Genomic DNA, 20,990 nt, shown 5'->3' with positions numbered 1-20,990 from the left:
TTTTTCACTTGATTTTATTCTAAAATTCTTTCCATCCCTCCTGATTTGTAGGATCACAACTTACAGATATTTAAATGTCATGCAGTTGCATTGGCAATTCTCTCTAGATCTGCTTTGCAACAGGCTTTTGAGGGATCTGTGATTTTGGGTAGAAAATAGTTATATCTTTATTTTCTTTAACCTCTAACTAGAATTTAATATTTCCTTTAATAATGAATGTAGGCAATAAACCCTGAAAGTATAAGCAGTAGCAGTGGCTTTGTCGCCAAGACAAATCACAGATATTTTCCTATCACATTACAGCTGTTGCAGATCACTTGAAATATTGTTTATGCATATTGCCACTTTGAAATTACATAAGTTGTTAGACCTGCTGCGTTCATAAAGAAGCACATATACTACTATTTCACAAATATTTTGATAACTATTTTGATATAATTGGTTTCCTCTGTAATCCTATGTGTTTTGTTTTGATGCATTTAAAAACATTATGCTGAGACTTCATGCGATGCCAAAGATGTTCACGGCACAAAAAAGGCCAGTTATCCTTGCTTCACAGTCCTGATACTAAGGCCAATGACCTCATGTGCCTGGCGCTCTAGGGGTGCTTTAGAGGTGAAAGCAGGTGCGCAATACATCCTTTTTGAATGAATGATTTGGAGTTCCTATCACAATTATAGAACTATAGAGCTGGAAAGTCTTTAGAAAGCCTTTACTGCAATGATTTTCAAACTTCTTGGTCACAATCCACAGCAGGAAATACATTTTCCTTTGTGATCCATTACCTGCCTATGTGAAACAAGTTTTTTAATAAAATATGACGTACCTTTAAGTGCATGATACACTCTTACAACTTCTATTTTTTTAATCTATTATATTTCTCTTTTGAGAGATGATTAATTGAATTTTCATTCAGAACAACTATAATGGCTGACAAAAATTGAATTAATACCCAGAACAATTTGCTTCAATTGGAAATTAATAGTAGCAGATTTGGAAGCAAGCAAACAGAAGGCAGAAAGCCTTAGTATTCTGACAACAGATAAAAGGCATAAAAGTGATCAGTGTGCTCTCAGAATAATTTAGAGGTGGAATATTTACAGTTAATGTGCAGGGAAAAAAATAACCCACATAAGCCCAAATCACACAAATTAAAATTCATTTAACTATATAGTTGTAAGCATTTTTTTTAGACAAAATTTCACCATTCTTAAAGTAGGAGTATTCAAAAATACTTCTTTATATAAGCTAAGAGTAAGTAAAGATGGCCCGATTATCCTGGTTAGGGAGAGATCACATAATTATCAGTCTATATTCAAAATCCAGAGAAACCCACAAACTCTGCCAATAAAAATAAAGGGGCAAAAACTAAGACTGGCCAAAACTGGCAATCAGTTGCACAGGGAGGCAGTGGATCACTCCTCACTTCACTGCTAAAAGCCATTGCACTGGGGACCGACGTTAAGTCCTTTCTACACTTTAGGAACCTGGATGCCAGCCATTACAGGGCCCGATTTCTGTGAACCAAGTTCTGTGGAATTTGCCTGAACACTGGGGTCCACTCAGCACTTAGGTCAATGTGATAGGAATTACCTCCGGTTTCAAGACAAGCTTCCTGGCCTGAGGATATAATTTGTACATTCTTCCTTAGCTTCAGAGGCAAATGCCCTGTGGTCAAATAGATCCAGAATGGTTGCAGGGATAACTTGACTTTTAGGAGACCCACGTAAGACTTTTGACAATTCAAGGTAAGTCTTGAAGCCTGCTCACTTTGACCCAAATTTACTAAACCCATGACATGCAGGGGATCCACTGGGGCTGGATGAAGTTTCCATGGACAGAGGTGTCACTGAAGTGATGACTGAGGACCAGAGAATGGGCCCTGGGAGACTCGTGAGTGTATTCAGCAAATTTCTGGGCCACACAGCCTCCTCAGAAAGACCTCAAAGATGAACTTTATCCAGTTGTATGGACAACAGATATACGGTTTAACAGTTTCCTGAAATCATCATAGAACTCAAGATGGTCCTAATAAACTAGATACTGGGAAACTCTAACTTGGGGTGGGCATGGAGATAGGGTAAGAGTACGTGGATACTTCAGAGGGTTGCATTCACTGTGACTATACTATCATCACGTCCTACTAGAATCTTTTTGGACTTCTAAACCAGTTTTAATCAGGAGAGACTGTACTCTCTCCCACGACTAGCTGAAAGAAGGCTTAACCCTTCAGGGGCCGCCCCCAGACATTCCGCTCCCCCAAACATCTGTTCCCTCCTGCCCAGAGAGCCTTGGGCAGTGACCAGCAGCCAGGAGCAGCCGGGCAGCTTTGCGAGGATGGGGTGCGTGCCTCCACCCTTCCATCGCCTTGTTTTAAAATGCTGGTCGCGACCTAATAAACTGATATCCGTCACAGTAACAGGTTGTGACTTGCAGTTTGAAAAACAAAGCTGTATTTCACTGAAAATTTTTTGAAGCAACAGAACTCTTGCAGTCATCATGTGTAGTTTAACCTCAAACTACAAATGAAGAGACTGGAACCCAAACGTCCAAGCGGTCAGCTGCTGAAACCTAAAACTGCGCTTCCGGAAGCATGTTCCCAGTGGCCCCGCCCCCCGGGGGAAACCAGCGTGACCGGGGCGTAGCCTCTTTCCCCCTCTACCCTCATCCTCGTCCGCCCCGTGCGCGGCGTAGCGACGGCAGGGGCCGCTGCGGCATGCGCCGGCGCCCTGGGGACCAGCGAGATGCCCCGCCCCTTCGTGAGCTCATCGCCGCGCGTCGCGGTCGCGCGGAGACTGGCGTCAGACGAGCCGCAGGGCAGTGCACCCGGGCAGTGAAGCGGTGAGTTGGTCCGCGCAGCCGGTGGGGATGGCAGCCGCTAACCGCCCGGGCTGGAGGGCGGGTGAGCGAGGGTGGGCCCGAGGCTGCCTCTAAGAGGGTTTGCTCAGGAATGCTCTAGGCTGCGGGGCCCGAGGGTAGTGGCTTCCGTGACTCCATTTATCCTGGCTGCCTCTCGACGTGCGGGGCCTAAGGGGAGAGGGTAGATTGCCTCATCTTGCATCCTGAGGGTGTTCTGTGCAGCCTCGAGATTAGGGCTGCTTTCTCTGCAGTAAAGGTCTCAGTGTCCGTAGACGGAACGACTGTCTTAACCGAAGTTTTCCAGTGGTGGGCCACGCTGTCTTCTTAGGTAGCGAGCTGGACAGGTACAAGCACAGGCTGAGTTATCTTTACTTCAGGTACCATGTAGTGTTATGGGTTACTGACCTGCCTGAGTACTTTAATAGGGACATGTGTAAAGTTCTTTAGAAACACTGAGGAGGGAGCAATGAATTCTGCCTAGGAAGTTGGGAGGAAAGTTCTCTAAAGAGAGAAGGTAGCAAGAGAGGGCTTTGGGGTCCTCTTAGCTCTTAAATTATTACAGGATAAGAAACTGATGTAAGAGGTAGTGTAGCTTGGTGGCCTATACTATAGCTTGTATCCACCGTCTACTGTCAGACTAACCTTAGGAAGCTTCCTTAACCTCTTGAGTCTCACTTTCCTTATCAGGAAGGCAGAGGTGATAATAAGAATATCTACTAAGTGGGGTGAGAGGGTTCAGTGAGCTAACCTATGTGTAGAACGTAAAACAGAGCCTGACTCATGGTATATCCTCAAACGTGCATTCATTGATAGAAGCACACCTCTGTCTTGAGGAGGCTGGCTTCATGGAGTTGGCTTCCTGCAAACCTACCCTTTGTTTCTCTCTGTTGCAGGGATGTGAGGCAGGATTTGGAAGGAGAGAGGGTAGGCCTCTGCTTCACTGGGCAGAGGGCTGGTGCCCAAGCAGAGTTGTAATACTGTTCATTTCAGCAAAACTGGCTTGAGCTCCTGCCTGTCTTTCCTACTCTGGCCAAGATCCTGTTTTTGGATCACAAATTAAGCACTACCAACTTGATTGAGATCTTCACAGGCAAAGATTATTTACAAATCGTTTGCTTGTTTTTTCTGTTATCCTTGGAAAACCTTCACGGTAGCCTTTTTGGGTTTACAAATTTAAAGCAAGTAACCTGAACCTGGATGCCTTAGCTGTATGGTCTCCTCTGTCGATGGATAGAATTGAGGGGGCCATGAACTTGGATGAGAAGAAAAATTGCATCCTTATGTTCTCTAACCTCTAACTGAAATTTAGCATTTCTTTCGATTATGAATGTTGTCAACAAACCACAGTATTGACAGGTTGACTTTGTCACCAATAGAAATTACAGATATTTTCATATCTTAGCATACTGTGTAAGCTCATGACAACTTTGAAATTACGGTAGTTATTAGACTTGCTGCTAGATCTTGTTATGTGATGTGTAAATTAAGAATCACATGTTATGCTATCACAAATTTAATTTTTGTATTTGGTAAAATTTTATTTCGGTATACAGTTGATCTTTATTCTCAGCTTCTGTATTTGCAAATTCATCTACATGCTAAAATTTATTTGTAGGCCCCAAGTCAGTACTTGCAGTGCTTTTGCGGTCTTTCTTGGACATGTGTGAGGTGGTGAAAATTTTGAGTCAGCTGACACACATTCTCAGCTGCAGTTGAACAAGGAAACATTCTGCCTTCTTGCTTCAGTTCTCATGCTGTAAACAAGTGTCTTGTTTTCAGTCTGTTAGTGCCATGATTTTTGGATTTTTGTGCTTTTATTGGTGATTTCAGTGTTTAAAATGGCCCCCCCAAGCACAGTGCTAAAGTACTCTTAGTGCGGGAAGACTGTGATGTGCCTTATGGAGAAAACACACGTGTAGATAAACTTCATATAGGCAAGCATTTTGGTGCTGTTAGCCATAAGTTCAATATTAATGAATTACCAACGTAAAATAAGGTGTCTTTATTATTTTAATAGACCTTTATTGGAGTATAATTGCTTCACAATATTGTGTTAGCTTCTGTTGTACACCAGGGTGAATCAGCCATATGCGTACATGTGTATCCCCTCCCTCTTGAGCCTCCCTCCCACCCTCCCTATCCCACCCCTCTAGGTCATCGCAAAGCGCTGAGCTGATCTCCCTGTGCTATGCTGCTGCTTCCCACTAGCTATTTTACATTCAGTAGTGTATATATTTCGATGCTACTCTCACTTTGCCCCAGCTTCCCCCTCCCACCCCGTGTCCTCAAGTCCATTCTCTATGTCTACATCTTTATTCCTGCCCTGCAACTAGGTTCATCAGTACCTTTTTTTTTCTTAGATTCCATATATATGTGTTAGCATATGGTATTTGTTTTTCTCTTTATGACTTACTTCATTCTGTGTGACAGACTCTAGGTCCATCCACCTCACTACAAATAACTCAGTTTCATTTCTTTTTATGGCTGAGTAATATTCCATTGTATATATGTGCCACATCTTCTTTATCCATTCATCATCATCAAGTGTCGATGGACACTTAGGTTGCTTCCATGTCCTGGCTATTGTAAATAGTGCTGCAGTGAACATTGTGGTACATGTCTCTTTTTGAATTATGGTTTTCTCAGGATATATGCCCAGTAGTGGGATTGCTGGGTCATATGGTAGTTCTGTTTTTAGTTTTTTAAGGAACCTCCATACTGTTTTCCATAATGGTGGTGTCAGTTTACATTCCCACCAACAGTACAGGAGGGTTCCCTTTTCACCACACCCTTTCCAGCAGTTATTGTTTCTAGATGTTTTGATAATAGCTATTCTGACCGTCGTGAGGTGATACCTCATTGTAGTTTTGAGAAACATGCATAAAACAAAGTTACATATTGTTTGGTTACCAAAAATATTATCAGAGTCTTGCAGGAACCTAATGCAGTGTCTCCCTTAGGAGCAGTGGATCAGTCAGTGTTCACTAATTCGGTGTTCAGTGATGTTATAGAACATAACTGGCTGGAATAACAAGAATGGCCCATACTTGGTTTCCTTTCTAATCCTATGTATTTTATTTTATGTATTTAAAAACATCCTGAGAAGGGGTTTATAGGCTTTACAAGGCTGCTAGAGGGTCTATAGCACACACAAAAAAGATCGAGAACTCTTATTATAGCCTGAGAAATTAAATCTATTCCTATGGTTAAGTTTGTGTTTAGCTGAGCTAAGTCCTTAAAGACTTCAGCACCTTTTGGGAGACATGTGTCTCCCTCTAGCTCATGTCCTCATTTACATGCCTGCTGGCTCTTATAGGCATTTTTGGCTGAGATCCCTGCATGAACTCTAAGAACTTTGCTCCCCCATATTTGCTTGTTGAGTTTTGAATAAATAAAATTTTAAATTAAAAGGTCCTGTGGTTTTTATCTCTCTGAAGAGCAGCAAAGGAGGGAGACTGGTCCCTCTCTGTAGTCAACATGAGGAGAAGAAAACATGAGAGGTGATAGATACTAGTTGAGAAAGAAGTCCGTGCCACCTGGTAGGGCTTGTGAAGGGGGCCCCCGGGACTGATCCACAGAAAAGTGTCCGGGCAACTCTGCCAAAGAGTTGCCTTATTTTCTTGATCAAGGGGAACCTTCTGTAGCCCCCTCTGTCCTGATGACACCCCCTTACTGAAACCCTGGTATTGTTTCCACAGAGCTGTCTGGCCTTTAGCCCTTCATCCTTGGTTAAGGAAATGACCAACCAGGTAAGGCCTATGGAGAGAAAGAATATCAGTTGGTCTCTTTGGCAGGTTCGAGCCCAGTACGTTGTCTGGGTGTGTAGTCAGAAAACTAGCATCTGATTCCTGCTCTTCTCCTGAAGAGTAAGGTGACCCTGGGCACCTAGTCACCAGAGGGTAGGTGGCACTAGTAAAATGCACAACACTAAGAGGAGGATTATTTTACCTAAGTCTATACCACAGTTTACAAAGGGATTGAGGAAGCTTAAAAGAATTTGTACACAAAAACGAGAAAGAAACAAAGATCAGAAAAAGAGAAACATATCTTTGTAATAAATTAGGGACAGAGTTAACAGGTTATGCAGACTGTGGTTTTATACAGCTGCAAAAATTAAGCTGCAAACTGGACTCTGAGCTTCCTGGTGATCAGAGCAGGAAAAAAACACATAATTTACTACTCTCCTTTTTGGGTTGGTAATAGTGGTTAGGGAGAAGAGACAATAGTTTGTCTAAAATTAAAGAACTAATTTTTTTCTGGTATGACTCTACAAACCTTGCATGAGCAGGAATCAAGGGGCTCCTAAGAGATCAGGCAGGGGAAGTAGCTAACACTGTGGTGACTATATCTACCGGGGGCAGGGCGGTGAGTTGGGTGCCAGGGGGTGTTTTAGGGAAGGGATGGGACACATCTGAAATCTGACCGTTGGTTTAATGTGTCTTCTGTTCTTTTTTAGTACAGTATTCTCTTCAAACAAGAGCAAGGTAAGCAGCTTGCCTGTTCAAGCAAATTTACCTATGAAAAACTGTTGTCCCTGGCGTAAGGTTTTTGTCATGCTGACCAGACATGCAGTTTCCAACTGTACTCTGCAGAAACATTGGCAGAAGCAGCTGAAAACAAATACACTTAAAAACAAACAACAACAACAACAAAAACCAAGCCACTAACTTAAAAGAAAAAGCAGGAGTCAAATGACAGACCGGAGAACTCCAGGCTGAGGAAAGCTTTCCCACCTGAGGAACTCTGAGCTTCCCAGCTATCAAAGTGAAAGAAGGAAACGCTTTGAGTCTCAGAAATCTGTTAATGCCACAGCTCATCTGGGGAGGTAAACTTGAGCCTGGCCCTGAACTCAGAAGTTCTCTTGGGGGTTTTTATCGGGCTCCTTCATTTACAACAAGTGCAGAGGACCTTTGACCCTCAATGAAAGTGAAGGATATAGTAACAGCGAGGTGAATTTCTGTCAAGACTACTGAGTGTGGGGGGTGGGCTGGGGGCTGTGCATTGGAGACAGTGGTGGGAATGGGAGCAGGAGGCAGGTCAGAGTTCAGTCTAGAAAGGTAACTGGCCAGTGATACCGGACTTCATACCTGAAAAGGAGTATGTGCCTGGACTATTCACATGTATCCCATTTCTCCACCACAGCCTGGATGAGTTAGGTAAAGCCTGGAGGAATTTGTGGAATGCCTAATAAAAGCTCTTCCACTTTAAGTAGGTGACATTTAGGTAGTCTAAAGTTTAAGCCAAAAGCATTCTTTCAGGTTAGCTAGCATAGGTAACTAGTAGCTAGTCAGGCATGCCAGTCAGCTACCTTGTATGCAGCGAATGCCATCCGGCTGGCAAGCTAGCAGGCTTGGGTCGCGTGGGGATTGTAACGGAAGCCATGTATGTAACTCACAGCTGTTTAAGTTGAATGCCCTTGTATTCGTATCTTGAAAAGGTGTTCCTGGAGAAATGCTGCCAGGTATGAAGAAAGCCACCTTGTGCACTTGTCACATTTATATTCCTGCACCAGGTCTGCAGACCCACCGGCATGGCCTGCCAGATATGCAACTTAAAGACTTAGAATTTAAAGTGGACGTTAGTTAATAGAGAGGTTGGGTTTGAATCCCAGTTCTGCCTCTTCTTAGCTTTTGACTTCGGGTGAGCTACTAGGCTTCTCTAAGCCTCTGATTCCTTATCTGTAAAATGAAAATACTATTCACAGTACCTATTTCATAGGGTTGTTGTGGCTGAGGTAATACTTATAAAAGGATTAAAGTAATAACTGGCCCATTAAACATAATAGACATTGTGGCAAAAGGCAACTCATGCGTGGAAGCTGCTTTAGTTATTTATTTTCAGACCTGCCTACTGGTTTCCAAGGATCTCTAAGAAATAACTCTTATCAACTTTAGATCTCTTTTTGGGGTGGGTTTCACTTTAGCTAAGTGAGAGCCATTCCAAACTAATGCATGTTGGACAGCATGCTAAAGTAGAAAGGACATTGGATTACTATGGTACTGCTGCCCTACCTGGTAACCTGTGATTTGGGGCAAGTAGCTTCTTCAGAACCTCCAGTTTTCATATCTGCCTCCACAGTTATAATAAAAGCTGTATGAGAAAGCAGTTTGCAAAACAATAAAGTGATACAGGTAGATATTACCTCAGAGTTGTTGTAACAGTATTTCAGCTTCATCTTAGCACATTCAGTTTAGAAGTTGCATGAAGACTTTTAAAATGAAGCGCTTTCCGTTCTAGCCCATGATGATGCCATTTGGTCAGTTGCCTGGGGGACAAACAAGAAAGAAAACTCTGAGACGGTGGTCACAGGATCCCTGGATGACCTGGTGAAGGTCTGGAAATGGTGAGTGCCCTCTCCTCTGACATGCAGCCTTGGAAATTGGGGTTTTTACTTCTGGGCTCCCAAATTGCAATCAGAGAAGTATTAACTGTTTTCTGAGCAAGAAAGCAATAGTAGTATGGTGGTATACAAAGGCAGATTATTTTTCTCTCACTCGTTTTCCTGTTATTCGCTGTTCAGGCCCTATAGTTTAAGGAAAAAAAAAAAAGTCTCATGGCTAAAAGTTGGCTGCATTTGGTGTTCTGTGGCTCTTGATTTCCTCTCTGATTCTGCTTTTCACAGACCATTGGTAATGCATACTTACAGGGGCCCAGAATTTCAGATGCCAGGTACAATGTGTTGTGTGTGAAGAAATCCATTTCTCTGTCCCCCATTGAAGGCGTGATGAGAAGCTGGACCTACAGTGGAGTCTGGAGGGCCATCAGCTGGGTGTGGTGTCTGTGGACATCAGCCACACCCTGCCCATTGCTGCGTCCAGTTCTCTTGATGCTCATATTCGTCTCTGGGACTTGGAAAACGGCAAACAGATAAAGTCTATAGATGCAGGACCTGGTAAGAGTTTTACTCTTAGAGAAGATACTAGAGGTTTACAATCCGTTTTTGAAACCTTTAGGGATAGATGTATTTTACAGTTCAGAATTTTTTGGATTTGAGACTGGTAATATGGGTGCATGAACTGTATGTCATGTAATACCTTCAGTGGGGCTGGGGGCAGCACTCTAATCAAATACTGATACCTCAGCGACTAAACATGAGTATTTACACTAAGAGAGGTATATACACGCTATAAATAGCCTTACATCAGTTCAGGTCAGGTTTTATTACCAAATGAATTTAAGTACTAAAATTATTTTTTTAAACTTACAGTTTTCATTGCCTTTGGGTTTCAGAATTGCTGATTTGGGATTGTGGACTTGTGTTTGAATGGTCCAGAGGTCCTCTGTTTGCTATATTCTGAATTGATACATTCACTGCCTTATAGAGGTCTAGAACATAAAGCACTGTGTCCTCATAGATCTGTATCATGGTAATCTCTACTAATTATGATTAAAGTGCCTGTTTCTAGTATATGATAGATATATGAAACTTCTAAAGAAACAAATCCATTGTTTGTTTGTTTTTTTAAGTTCTGTAGGACAGCATAATCTTGTCCATTAGCCTTGATAAATATCTGAGGTAATGGAAGCTAATGATTTCAGTAGGTTGGATTAATGTGGAACAAGCAACATGACATTTCAGGATTCCTTGTAGCCTTATATTTACTTGTAAATGACTGCATAGCATTCATGAGCAGAGCCTGTTCTACCAGAATAGGTGATGACCGGTAGAGAGTACAGAGAGTCTGGTCCCTCTCTGGCACACCCCTCTGTGGGTTGACTACGGAAGAGCTGCTCAGGGATTTCCTTAACTTAATTCACTTGATTGGAGACCCAGGTGGATTTGTCTCCCACTGGTTATGTTCAGTAGACCCTATAGGCTGTACTTATTCTGGAAAGAATGATGGTCCGAGGGTTTTAAGGACTCTGGGTTGTCTGGAAACTGAGTTCATTTCCCCTCAGTGGCAATGTTCCATGTCTCTGATTCTTAACTATTACAGCTTTTTAAATAATGCATATGTCCAATCCCTATTTTGGATCCACTGAATCACAGTTATTGGGGTGTGTGGGCTGGGATATGTATTTGAAAAAAGCTACCCAGACACTCTGACTCCCCAGATGATTGTTTTTGCATGTGTCCTTGCCCTGTTGAAATCTCTTACAGAGGACTTGGGTCCCCAAACTAGCCCACAAAGTCTGTTAAGACTCTGCTTTATAGCTGAGAGGAGGAAGAGGCAGATCTGTTGCTGCCTTTTCATATTGGACACCTAAGCCCTCCCATGACGCCAAGGTCACTGCGTGGTTTTGTGCCCCACCCCCACCCCGGGCACACCACAGCTGAAGAAATGATTACTGGATTGGTTCCAAGGAAAAGGATGGTGTCTGTATCCACCTTGCCTTCCCTGACAAATAGTACCTTAAACTACATACTGGTTCCACGTGTGGCAAATGATCATTGAAATATTACTGTTAGGAAAGAAAAAAGATACTGAGATGAGTAGAGGGTTGGGTTTATTTTCTTTTTGGATAGGAATATTCCTAAACTATACCAGACCATTAAACAACAGTTATTTGGGTGAGTAATAAAAGCAAGCATTGCTATTGACAACTAAGGAGTGGCTGAATTGAATTCATCTGAAGGTAAAACTAATAAGTCTAGGTCTAATGAATGTAGGGAAATGGGCATTTACATTATACCTATCTTGAAAATATGCCTGGAGAATGTGAAAGAAGGAACAGAAGAAGGAGAAAAAGACAAGAAAGAAAATCTCAGATCCTGAAGAAGAAAGTGAGGAAGTAGAAGAAAGGGAAGATGAAGGGGAAGATCCTCCATTGGGCACCTCACCCATCCTGTAGCTCCAGCAAACTGACATTGAAGAAGAACAAAGGCGAGGCATAGGGGCCTCTCAACATCAGATGGTTCAAGATGTCCCAATGTAAAGAAAAGCTACTCTTTTGCTGATGAGGTGGAACTTAGTGATTTATTATGCAAATGTTAAAATAAATTTTAGACTGCACATTTTAATGGAGGAATAAAAATTCCAAAAAAAAAAAATTCCTTCAATTTCGAGTATAAGGATATTTGCCACTAAAAGTTCTATATTATCAAACAGTTAATAGGCAAATGTAAAAATAATTCAAAAGTGTGATTTTATTAAACTTCAAGGAATAAAAATCAGATTTTCTAGTAACTATTATACCTGTAAACAGTTAATTATGATAGGAATAAGAAAACAATCCTGTTAGAATAATGCTTTACTCATTTAGGAGTAAAGATAGATATTAAAGAGCAGTTATTTGAGAGATTGATTATAAAAGCTTTTTCAGATCTTCTTGGTTAATTGAGCCCTGTTGAAGTTAATTTCCTTTTAAAACAAATATTTCATAAGAAAAGTGATAGAGCTAAATTATTTATTATTACTTTGAATATGTGTGTTAAAATTTGTGAGAGGGCTTCCCTGGTGGCACAGTGGTTGAGAGTCCGCCTGCCGATGCAGGGGACACAGGTTCGTGCCCCGGTCCGGGAGGATCCCACATGCCGCGGAGCGGCTGGGCCCGTGAGCCGTGGCCACTGAGCCTGCGCGTCCGGAGCCTGTGGTCTGCAACGGGAGAGGCCACAACAGTGAGAGGCCTGCATACTGCAAAAAAAAAAAAAAAATTGTGAGAGATTTTTTATTTTAAAACTCACCGTGGAACATGGTGCTGACCCATCTGTGCTAGGAGCCCCTGTCTACCATGAGTTAAGCTCAGAGAGGCCTTCACTCTCCCCTGGGCTGAGAAGGGCCCTCTTTGAGCCCTGCCCCAGGAATAAGGAGAGTGACATGGGAAGGAGCCTTTCTCTCCTCTCCCTTTGATCTAACAAGTACTGTTTCTGGGCAGGTGCAGGAGGGGCAGAACTTAGGGTACATTCCCATATAAGAGTGGGTATGGGCAAAGGGACCTAGACTAGCACTGGACAACTAGATTATTCCTTGGCCTCTAGGCTCTGCCCCCGAAAGCTCCCAAAGCTCTTTGGGGTTGCCTATGAAGAGGTTCCCATGTAGCTGAGAAAAGAAATGCTAAAATATTATCAGTGGTCCAGATGGAAATACAAAGCACATGTGTTTACCCAGGCTGCCCATGAGTCTGGAGACTTTTACACAGAAGCACTGTGATACACAAATAACATTTGAATAGAACGCTTGAAATTAGGCTGTGTGGTATAACTTAAAAACTAGCTGATTTTTTTTTAAACAAGCAGTGCCTCTTTCCAGTCCTTACTCTCTGTTAATTTGTGGTAAATACTTTGTCATATTACAGTTTTATATAAGAGTATTTCTGGTACCTTTTCATTTATTTACAGTTTTATTGAGGTAGACTTTCACCTCTATAATTGCACTCTGTAATTAACCCATTGTAAGTATACAGTTTAACAGGTTTTAGTAAATTTCCACAGTTGTGCAGCCACCACTCTAATTCGGTTTTAGAACACTGCCATGCCCCACAAAAGTTCCCTCATGCCCATTTATAGTTAATCTGTGCTCCCACCCTCAGCCTCAGGCAACCACTGATCGGCTTTCTGTGCCTATAGTTTTGCCTTTTTGAAAAATTTCACATAAGTGAAATCGTATTGTCTTATACATCTTCATTCTTTCTTTAGCATAATGTTTTTGAGGTTCATCCGTGTTGTAGCATGTATCAGTAGTTGGTTCCTTTTTATTGCTGAGCAGTGAGTATTCCATTATGGGATATTCCACGTTTTGTTCATCCATTTACCAGTTCATGGACATTTCGATTCTCTCCAATTTTTTAATATTCTGAGTAATGCTGCTATGAGCATTCAGGTACAAGTCTGTGCATGGACATGTGTTTTCATTTCTGAGTGGAACTGCTGGGTATTATGGTAAGTGTTTTTACTTAAAGTGTCAAACTGTTTTTCAAAGTAGCTGTACCATTTTATTTTCCCACCAGTGTATGAGGATTTTGGTTTCTCCACATCCTTGCTAACACTTGGTATTGTCCTGTCTATCTACATTTTTAGTAAAAATTTAAGACGCCCTTAAACTAAATTGGTATAGAATTAATATCTTCACAACTTTTTTAAAATTAAAGTCACGTCTTTTCTCACTATAGTTTTTTCCCTTCTTTTTCTGTTCAGTGGATGCCTGGACTTTGGCCTTTTCTCCTGATTCCCAGTATCTGGCCACAGGAACTCATGTGGGGAAAGTGAACATTTTTGGTGTGGAAAGTGGGAAAAAGGAATATTCTTTGGACACAAGAGGAAAATTCATTCTTAGTATTGCATATGTAAGGAAACGTTGCTCACTTTTTCTCTCTCTGATTCTTTCAGTTTACTCTTCTAGCCCATTGTATTCCTTGGTAAGCGTTCTGCATTGGTCTTGTCAGGCAGCTACTGGCATGGTTTGCCAGTCAGCCAGTTAGACCTGCAGCCAGCAGATTGCTTGTGTTTGGTGGGGATGGCTTAACAATATGGAGCTTCAAATGATCTCAATATGTTCTCTGCGCAGAGTCCTGATGGGAAGTATCTGGCCAGTGGAGCCATAGACGGAATCATCAATATTTTTGATATTGCAACCGGGAAACTTCTGCACACGCTGGAAGGTGTGGTTCATCGTTTATTTTGTGCAAACTGGGTTATCAGATCACAAAGGAAGACGTATTCTTTCATTAAAATGCTGCTAAATGGCAAATGAGCATTAGATTTGCAAAACATCAATCTCAGTTGGAGATCTCAAAAGCCTCTAAGGTTCAGTTTTGTCACTAGTTATAACCTAGACATATTAGCTCTTGTACCAGTGTTAAATGCTTTTTTTGGTGAACAGCCCTTTTATTTATGTGTTAATATATCCTAGCTATATGAGTGTCTTATTTCTGTCATGTTTGGTTCTAAAGAACTTTGTGATTAGAAAATAACTGCTTTTTGTCAGTAATTTGAAGGTAGATGAAAGTGCTATGCCTACCCTTTGCACTGATGACCTCTGGGCAGGAGAACTGGGTACTAGAACAGGGGAAGGGCTGGAGGGCGACTTCTACTCTGTATTCTTTTGTACTATTCTGAATCCTACCAAGAGGATATATTACCTCTTCAGTGTATCCTTTACCCTACAACAAAGGATTTGGTAGGGAAATAGCATCCTATTTGTTCAACCTTGCAAATCAGAAACGATGCATATTTCCATGTTTGGCCATATCTGTGGCAGAGGAGTTTCTTCTAAGCAATGTGTGCTGAGGTCCAGTTGGTCAAGGAAGGGATCTGAGGTGAAATGGCTCCAGCAGGAGGGGCCTGGGTTATGTGCATGTTTCTAGAGCATTAGAAGGAAGGGTCCAGTCAGTACCCTCTCTGACTGAAGCAGCTGGGCAGTGCAACCCAGTGACTTACAGTCATTAAAAGTGACATAGTTAGTGGACACTGTATTAGTTAACAAGCGTCTTTGTGAATTTCAGGCCACGCTATGCCCATTCGCTCCTTGACTTTTTCCCCGGATTCGCAGCTCCTTGTCACTGCTTCAGATGATGGCTACATCAAGATCTATGATGTGTAAGTTACCTGTTGGGATTCAAGGCTTCTCACTTAATACCAATGCCTGTTTTGCCTCTTATCATTAGGAGGAGCCCTAGCAAGTGTGCTGCTCCCTCTCTGGGTCTAGGAAAGACTTGTGTTCAGGTCCTGTCAGATGCTCAGTCTCCCCAGTCATTCCTCCCCTGTCAGCGTCCCTGCTTTGAGCTTAGAATGTTATGGAGGAAGACGTGCATGGGTTACCTACTAGGATCACATACTTGCTACTTTTTTTCAGGCATCCTGTCTGTTGTGATTTTAAATTCTTTTAGGTAGGTAAGTAGTGTACAGTTGAGGAGATGGAGCCATGGGCTGTAGCTGGCTTGGAGTGATGGTAAACAATTAGAACATCCATTTTCTAGGGGTGTTCTAGAAGGTACTTCTCTGCCCTAGTTAGGGAACTGTCAGTTCATAAGCCAGCTTGCAGCAGGTCTAGATGAGGGAGCTTTTTTGCTGTTGGTTTTTGACCACAGGTATAGAAGTGAGTTAATCTTCAGTTCACGGCTCTGTTTCATTGGAAGCCTGTGCAAGGGCCCTTTCTCTTGTTGTTTCCCCCTGTCTTTCTCAGTCCCCACTCCTTTTCACCCCTGAGGTCTCCCCTATACGGTGTTTGACGTGTGTGCGATGCTTTGACTCAGTACTGCAATCCGTGTGCCTCTGGTTCCTGGCTTCCAAAGGTAGCATTCTAATCCACTGGGTGCGTATGTTACACTTCTTCCCAACGACGGGTGCCACAACCACGATTATCCACGTGCATGTCCTTTTATGGGCCTGTGAGAGTTTTTCGGGAGTTTAAACTTGGGGGCTTTTGGAGGACGAAAAGTTGTCAAAGAGACATGGAATGAGAACTGCAGCTTCTGGAATTAGAGCTGAATGAGGGTGTTAGGGTCTGGGGGGAAGATGCCTCTCTCAAACTGTGCTTGCCTGTCAGTAGCAGAGCCAATATAAATAGCAGCAATTCCTTAAGTATCCAGTTTTCTTTAATAAGGCTTTCAGTGCTACAATTTCATCATCCTCCCAACAACCGGTAAGGTAGCGCGGATTAGCGTCCCCATAATGCAGGCGAGAAGCCCAAGCTGAGGTGGTGGTTTGGCTAAGGTGCTGTTACTGAATGAACACCTAGGACTTTTACCTTCTTGTGATCCCACTGCTTTCCACTGAGGCCACCTCTCCTCCTCGTACCTAACTGAGGTTTGCTCTACTCTTCTGGGTTCAGAGGTGAAACTGCTGGCTGGCCTCAGTCGGGTCTTAGGATTGTTTTCCAGCCATAAGTGATTTCATTTCACTTTTTTAAAGAGTGAAAATGACTGTAGTAATTAGATCTGTCTTGTTCTTGGTTAGCTTAAAAATGGTCTATCCAAGCCACATCTGTTGTAAAGAGTACATCTTGATACATTCCTTAGACACAAGGCACTGGCCCTATATGGAAAGGGTACTGGGTGGGCAGGGGTCAGAACCTGCAACTGCCCTGAGATGGCCTACTTGCCCCTGCTGGTTGTGTTTCCTCATCTTGGGAGTTGGCTTGCTGAGCCTTCTTTATTTTGAGCTTTTTAAGCTCTGCTTGTTCAGGATTTTATTTTTGGCTCTTGGTGACACTGACATATTTGGGGTTAATGCTGTTGAAAATTTTGTTTCTGCAGTGTGTGATGCTACTTCATTGAAAAGGGAATTTTTAAACTAATACTGTGGTGATTATGAGGATAGCAGATTTGGTCCAATTAAACGGGCAATTAAGAGTATACCTTCCATTTCAGTGATTGTATTCCAAAAGTTAACCTCTCCATTTTATTTGAAACTCCCATTTCAGACAGCACGCTAACTTGGCTGGCACATTGAGTGGCCATGCATCCTGGGTGCTGAACGTTGCATTTTGTCCTGATGACACACACTTTGTTTCCAGGTACTTATGATTCTTATCAGTTTCTAAAATGTTAGGAAGATGAAGATGGTCATCTTGTATGAATTGCCTTAAAATTTGAAGACCCTTTTTAAATTCAGATAGCCTTTGTTTTCTGCAGTGTTTTTTAAATTGTGAAGTTAATTGTCCTTAGCTGGAACAAAAGTGGATTCTTTTGAACAGTTCAGCTCTTAGTTTCTGCCTTATAAATCTAGGCTTCTACCTACAGTTACTTAAGGGACTGTAGTAACAGTACAGTTACTACTGTAACAGTAACAGTTACTACTGTAACTGTTACTACTACAGTTACTACTGTAACAGTTACTACTGTAACTGTTACTACTACTACAGTTACTACTGTAACACAGGATAACACAGTTACAGTAGTAACTTCAGATATGAAAATCTGTTCTTAAAATGTTGTGCTTTGAGACCCCAATGTTGTTTAGGCCCAGGATGGCCAAGACAGTTGAAAAACAGGAGATGGATGGCTTAATAGCATTGCACAGAGGTTTACAGAAGCCTCTGAGAACCTTTATTTTGAAGCTTTCACAGGCCTCCCTCCCATCCGGATATAGGACTCTCATCCGAGACTCCTGATGAGGACATTTAATATGAAGGCCAGGCAGATCAGAAGTTCAGGGAAATAGCTGCTCTGTGAGAGGGGAAAGCCAACCAGTGATGCCAACATCCCTGGCCACCTTTTGGGGCCCTGGATGGCCACTTGTGTACCCAGGCACCAAGGGGGCCTCTAGGTAGGCTGAGTGAAGGAGTGGGGGATTTTTGATCAGGTTCTTTCCAACTTCAAACCAGTCTGAGAACTTTTCTGATACTAATGTTCCCTTTTTTAAAATAGCTCATCTGACAAAAGTGTAAAAGTTTGGGATGTTGGAACGAGGACTTGTGTTCACACCTTCTTTGATCACCAGGATCAGGTATGGCATAATTAACATTCAAATTCCTTTGGATTGCTAGCATTGTCTGACCACTGTGCCCAAACTCATTCCTTTTCCTAACCTTGCTGCTTGGGTTGTCAAGACCAGTCGACCCTTGGGGCTGAGCTACTCTGATTGCTTGGATGTCCATCCAGCCCGTGTTCCTGTGCGCACTCTGGGGTGCGGAGGCTCAGGACGTGCTGTCAGCCTAGCAACCCACGAGGCATGATATGTCCCTATGTAGGCCAGAAAACGGGTACTAGCCAACAGCTTTAAAATGCCTTCTTTGAAACATGCTGCAGCTGGTGCCTGGGGCGTGCCTGGGCCCTTTTCTGGGTACAGCTGGGCCATGGCTGGCTCAAGAAGAACCTGCTTCCTCAGAAGCTTCCATTCCATTCCACAGCCATCACTTTTCTCTTTTGGAGCGGCCCAAAGAAGTGAAGTGATTTTTTTTTTCTTTGAATATACTTGAAGCCAGAAATTCTTACAGGTTGTTTGAAGTTAGTAATATTACTAACTTTTGTTTCAGTCTTTAAATTAGGGAGAAGAGGCTTTGTTTTCATAGGAGTCTTATCTTTCCAAGATGAATGTGAAATGATAAAGGCATTCTAGTGCAGGGCTTCTCCGTCTTTAATGTGCACAGGAATCTCCTGGGGATCTGGTAACAATGCAGATGCTGATTCAGTGGGTCTGGCCTGGGCCTGAGTTTTTGTGTTTGTCACAAGCTCCAGGTGAGGCTAGCATTGCTGGTTCCAACCACTTTGAATAGCAAGGGTCTTGGGGAAGTAGTATAAAAAATAAAATACCCGGGGCTTCCCTGGTGGCGCAGTGGTTGAGCATCCGCCTGCCGATGCAGGGGACACAGGTTCGTGCCCCAGTCTGGGAAGATCCCACATGCCGCGGAGCGGCTAGGCCTGTGAGCCATGGCCGCTGAGCCTGTGCGTCCAGAGCCTGTGCTCCGGAACGGGAGAGGCCACAACAGTGAGAGGCCCGCGTACCGCAAAAAAAATAAAATAAAATAAAATACCCATGGCAGTATAAAGTTGTCTTTTAAGATATTTTAAATGCTCTTATGGCAATCTCATAGAATCTCTTCGGAATGCAGCTTAAAGTTAACAGTTGTTCATGCTTTTTTACATTTAATCTTAAATTGTTGCCAACAAAGTTGAGGGGGTTTAATTTTGACATTCCACTACTGGATTTAAACATTTAACTCAGGGAGTAAGACCTGGCTGGCTGTGTTGCTTGGCAGGTGAAGGTCAGTGTGTGGTGCTTTCCTCAGAGGAAGACGTTTGGAGTGGAAATGAGGCCATCACCTGGCCCAATCACAGCACTGAAATCAGGGCTAGAACACCCAACTAAGGGGTAGGGTGACAGGCTGACCTGATAAAACTCCTGCCACATCAGTTCTGTCTGGGAAGGAGGTGTGAATCTGTTAATTCAGTACATAGCAAATGAAAGCAATGACGTGTGACGCCAAGTTATCTCTAGGGACAGGCAGGTTTCATAGGCCTCTAATAAGAGAGTGAGAAGTACTGACCGTGGTGGGGGCGAGCCCGAGGAGGTAGGTGAGGAGCACAGTTTGCAATGATCCCCGTAGGCAGCGACCTCAGGGTAGTTGGGCCTTTTCCTTCCTGGAAACATAAATGAGACCACATGCTGGTCCCTTGTGGGTTCCATCTTCACAGCATTAGGTCACTTCCTAGATTGTGAATCTTTGAAAGGTTTGTAGATATCTTGATTTGTGTTTAGAAATGAAATTTTCTTGAGTTGGGAGGTGAGTGGAATGATAATCAAACAGTAGTAATAGAAGATCCCTGGTTAGAGGAAAGGCAGAAAGCACGAGAACATCCTCATCTCAGTGTTTTTCTAGATTCAGTATAATGAGAATAGAGTAAGGATGTTCATTCATAAAGAATAAAGGTGTTAGTGGAATTTTTTTTTCTTTTTATTTACAGGTCTGGGGAGTAAAATACAATGGAAATGGCTCAAAGATTGTGTCTGTCGGAGATGATCAGGAAATTCACATCTACGATTGTCCAATTTAAACATCAATCTTCCAGGCTAATGCTGCAGAAAGAATGTATAGATTGATCATGACATTCCTTACCTTTCTAGCTTGTTTAAAAGAAATATAGCATTTATTGTAGCAAACACTTAAATTTTGTAGATACAGTATAAATCTTTTCATGTTTTATTGGAAACGCCATTCATACTGTAACATAAAGTGTTCTTAATGCAAACACCCATGTTCTTGAACATGCTTTGTTTTCATTTGCCCTGTTACTGGTAGAACAGTGAGAGGAATCAGCATCCTTATGTGAAACCGAGTATCTGCCTCAGAAATGAATACATCCAGGCACTTACTGAACTTTCCAGTACAGAAATTCAGGCTCACTCTTCCAAGGAATGAGTCATGCAGAAGCTGTAAGAGAAAGCTAATCTATTTCAGAATGGGATCCTGAAGGAAACAGGATATGTGACTGGGTGGGAACATTCTGTAGTCCTATCTGGGCATTCTTCTATTTGATAGATTAAAAAATGTCCCCTGTCACACTCTTTTTCACCCTATTAATTTTAGAGAAGCTGTAACTTGCTGGGTGGGTATTACTGCCTTAACAGTGTCTACAGGCTCAAACCTGTTCTTACTCTGGTTGACCTCTTGCCTGGAGGTACGTGTACCTCAGTTTTCTCCTCAGCGGCCCACTTGAGACATGGTCTGCGTGTAATAGGAAAGGTGTAAGTAGCTAACCCTCCAAAGTTTGTTGCTTTTTACTGATCATAACTTCATGTGATTCATGTCAGG

General features: G+C 42.5%; 1 protein-coding gene across 4 annotated transcripts; it reads left to right on the top strand.

Moving 5' to 3' along the window:
• The first annotated feature begins 2,771 nt into the window (after positions 1-2,771).
• On the top strand, positions 2,772-20,429 carry SKIC8 (SKI8 subunit of superkiller complex). 4 transcript variants are annotated; one of them, XM_004285266.3, is made up of 11 exons: positions 2,772-2,841; positions 6,558-6,608; positions 7,316-7,343; positions 9,097-9,202; positions 9,579-9,751; positions 13,934-14,082; positions 14,304-14,397; positions 15,241-15,334; positions 17,160-17,252; positions 18,106-18,184; positions 20,143-20,429. In XM_004285266.3, the coding sequence occupies exons 2-11, from the start codon at positions 6,597-6,599 to the stop codon at positions 20,230-20,232; spliced, it is 918 nt and encodes a 305-aa protein (XP_004285314.1). In that variant the 5' UTR covers positions 2,772-2,841; positions 6,558-6,596; the 3' UTR covers positions 20,233-20,429. The 4 variants fall into 4 exon arrangements, with proteins under 4 accessions (XP_004285314.1, XP_049562575.1, XP_049562574.1 ...); XM_049706618.1 differs by lacking the exon at positions 2,772-2,841 and adding an exon at positions 2,883-2,902; XM_049706617.1 differs by lacking the exon at positions 2,772-2,841 and adding an exon at positions 3,181-3,203.
• The last annotated feature ends 561 nt before the right edge of the window (positions 20,430-20,990 follow it).

This window comes from Orcinus orca, chromosome 2 (genome assembly GCF_937001465.1).
Source record: "Orcinus orca chromosome 2, mOrcOrc1.1, whole genome shotgun sequence".
Classification (NCBI taxonomy): Eukaryota; Metazoa; Chordata; class Mammalia; order Artiodactyla; family Delphinidae; genus Orcinus; species Orcinus orca.
This window is presented reverse-complemented; position numbering and strand designations above follow the sequence as displayed.

Excerpts from the sequence above, each read along its gene's own strand:
- SKIC8 (XM_004285266.3), top strand. Across the intron at positions 9,203-9,578 it reads CTGGTGAAGGTCTGGAAATG|GCGTGATGAGAAGCTGGACC; the intron begins GTGAGTGCCCTC and ends CCCCCATTGAAG. Across the intron at positions 9,752-13,933 it reads GTCTATAGATGCAGGACCTG|TGGATGCCTGGACTTTGGCC; the intron begins GTAAGAGTTTTA and ends TTTTCTGTTCAG.